Here is a 3,275-nt window from a genome sequence, read left to right as displayed (position 1 = left end):
ATAATAATACAAGTACTAATAAAGATAATAATAATAATAATAACAATGATAGTGACATTGTTGATGATGATGTTCACAATAATAAATATAATAATAATAATAATAATAATAATAATAATAATAATAATAATAACAACAATAGCAATATTAATAACAATAATAAATAATAATAACATCAATTACAACAACAGTAACAGTAATAGTACTAATAATAGTAATAGTAATAGTGAATAAAATACTAATACTAATAATGATGATAAAAATAATAGTATTAATAAAAATAATAACCGTTATCATAATAATAATAAAAATAGTAATAATAATAATAATAATAATAATAATAATAATAATAATAATAATAATAATAATAATAATAATAATAATAATAATAATAATAATAATAATAATAATAATAATAATAATAATAATAATAATAATAATAATAATAATAATAATAATGGTAATGATAATAAGATAGATAATGATAATAATATCAACAATAACAATAATCATAACAATAACAATAAAAGTGACAACAATGATAACACTACTACAAATAATAACAATGATAATAATGATAATAATAATGACAATTTTGATAATGATAAAAAAAATAGTAATAATACAAAAATAATACTATCAATATAATAATAATAATAATAATAATAATAATAAAAATAATAATAATAATAATAATAATAACATTAATAACAACAACAATAATAATAATGATAATAATCTAAAAGACATTTTAATATTATTTCATGAAAGAACAAAAAATCATTTGTAAGTGTGACCAATTACTGCTATTCCCATTAATATTACAAGATAAAACAAAAGTGTTACTAATATGAAAGTTCAGATAAAACTGCGAAAATTACCTAGCGCCATTGGAGAAAAGTTTTTAAGTGTCAAGGGTTCCCATGTCTAAGAGGCAAGGGTAGGTATAAGTGGGCTGTACTTGAATTGTATGTTGTGCTTTTGGAATGTTAGTAACAAACTGACATTATCATGTAATATATAGAAATATACATAGGTATACTTTTGACGGTTTCTTTAAAAATAATGGTGGTATGTATACAAAGATTTTCATAATTTTCAAATGGAATTAGTTATATTGTAATGTCTACACTGACTATATGCTTGATCATCAATAAACCATTATCTAAGAAGCATAAAATTCAAAACAAATTAATAAAGTAAACATAGTTGTGACTTTCTAAATCCAACCCACTATCTCACAGAATGTGTTAAGGAAAAAAATAAATAGAGAAAAGAGGATGCAGTATATAAATCATCTCATGAGCTGATGCAAAACAGAATATGACCCTAAATAAGTACATGGAATTGAGTGCAGATGTTCAGGTATGGTAATATATATAGAACAAGATCCAATTTCAGGTAATGAGACTGTGACTAATTGTTCCATAAACTTAGCATTTTGATATAAATTCTGTTGAAATCTGAAATAATACAGTCTTCAAATAAGATATAGAACATATCTAATAATGGTGGCCAGTTTTAGTACATCTTTCTCAAATAAAATAAAAATACTTTTAGGCAATACCCTAATCCTAACAGCATCATGAATCTTATACAAAAAGCTCAAAACCTGATATAGACAAAAATTCATATAATATCAAATATTGTTAATAGTCCTTTATGAAAGCTGTGCTTTAGCAATATCAAAGAATTAGGTACTGATGGATTAGTTTAGATGCATATCATCATAATACAGTATTTTCAGTACACTGAAATAAACTAGAGTGGCGATTTCAACATTAACTAAAGTTGCGCAGTGTTATAAAATGCCAACAAACGTCCATCATGTTAATTTTCAGGTGCAAAGCTCTTGCCGAACTGCCTGGCTATTTCTCAACAAACATGGAACCAGTCTGAGCTCTACCTTGCCAGAATGTATGTAATGGTGGTTTGCTTGCCTTTGCAAGAGCATCTTCTGAGTAGGTGCAATGATAACTACGTCCATGCTTGCATGCTTTCATCACTATGGTTGATTTCTACAAACAACCTAAACTATATCTACATGAAAGACATCGTAAGTAGTCTATCAACACTAAATTTGTTACCAGGATATATGTAAATAATACATCAAAACAAAAAAAATAATATTTAACTCTAGATTAAGCATCAATTTGATGGAGTTTATAAATTAACTGGTATCATGCCTCTTTCCTGGACTAATAGAGGAAAAATCTACATTTATTCACAATAATTTGTATTTGCAGAATCTACTAAATTTGTACTGGGTTTTATTGCAAATATAGCCATTGAGAGCTTGCAGGTTGTGCATTGCATGGACAGACCGTTATCTGAATATACCGTTTCTTTTAATAAGGTAATGTGAGATACGTGTGTTCTGCGGTAGAGAATGTTTACATGAGGAAATATATACAGCTGTTCGTTATCAATTATTTCATTAGCAAACGTTTAACATTCGTGGTCAGATATTAATAATAAAATTCAACACTTTCTCACATTTTTCTTTGGTTTGCGCTTCGTTCATGGATTGCTGACTTGCAAAAACGAAAGGCACAGACTTTCACAACGAGATATTTTCAGGAAAACTACAGTTTTTATGAATGCCTTTAATAATGTCTTACTTGAGCATGGCCACTTCTTAGTTGTTCGTAGAGTAATGATGATAAAACGGCGCCTGAACAGCTCACTCTCACGCCAGACGCAGCCATTCCTCCCTTAGCAGGTTCGATACGCTTGATCAACTTTCGAAAGTCTCTCATATTTACAGACAACAGATGTAAAACAATTCAAATATCCAAAATATATACGACTTCAGATATTTTACATGCTTTTAAATATAGAATAACCTTATTCATATTCAGGATTTGCCCCAAAAGTCATCTACTAGCAAAAGAAACAAAGTCATAGTCCGTTCGTACGAACAGCACATGTTATGACAACAAACCTCAACCATGAGGGGATATGATAATGATAAGAGGATTAAGTTCATAATAGTAACAGAAATGATGATGGTTATGATAATAAAATCCAGAAGTAGTATAGGAACAACAGATATAGAAGTAATGATGATAATAGCAATACCAAAAACAATAATAGAAATACAATGATTATAATAGCAATAATGATAATGATCATAATGATTGATATCAGTAACAATAATATTAATAAAAATACTAATAATGACAATTATAACAATGATGATAGTAATAATGATAATAATAAAAATCACAATAATGATAATAATAACAATGATAACGGTAATAATGATGAAAATG

General features: G+C 26.6%; 1 protein-coding gene across 1 annotated transcript in view; it reads right to left on the bottom strand.

The window, feature by feature from the left end:
* The window catches only part of LOC113803654 (BRCA1-A complex subunit Abraxas 1), a 19,699-nt gene extending 16,920 nt beyond the window's left edge, over positions 1-2,779 (bottom strand). The window contains exon 1 of the mRNA XM_027354460.2: positions 2,622-2,779. Within this exon, the coding sequence (XP_027210261.1) occupies positions 2,622-2,759 (138 nt within the window). The 5' untranslated portion in view covers positions 2,760-2,779. The remainder of the gene's footprint in view (positions 1-2,621) is intronic.
* Between the last annotated feature and the right edge of the window lie 496 nt (positions 2,780-3,275).

Source organism: Penaeus vannamei, chromosome 2 (assembly GCF_042767895.1).
Source record: "Penaeus vannamei isolate JL-2024 chromosome 2, ASM4276789v1, whole genome shotgun sequence".
NCBI lineage: Eukaryota > Metazoa > Arthropoda > Malacostraca > Decapoda > Penaeidae > Penaeus > Penaeus vannamei.
This window is presented reverse-complemented; position numbering and strand designations above follow the sequence as displayed.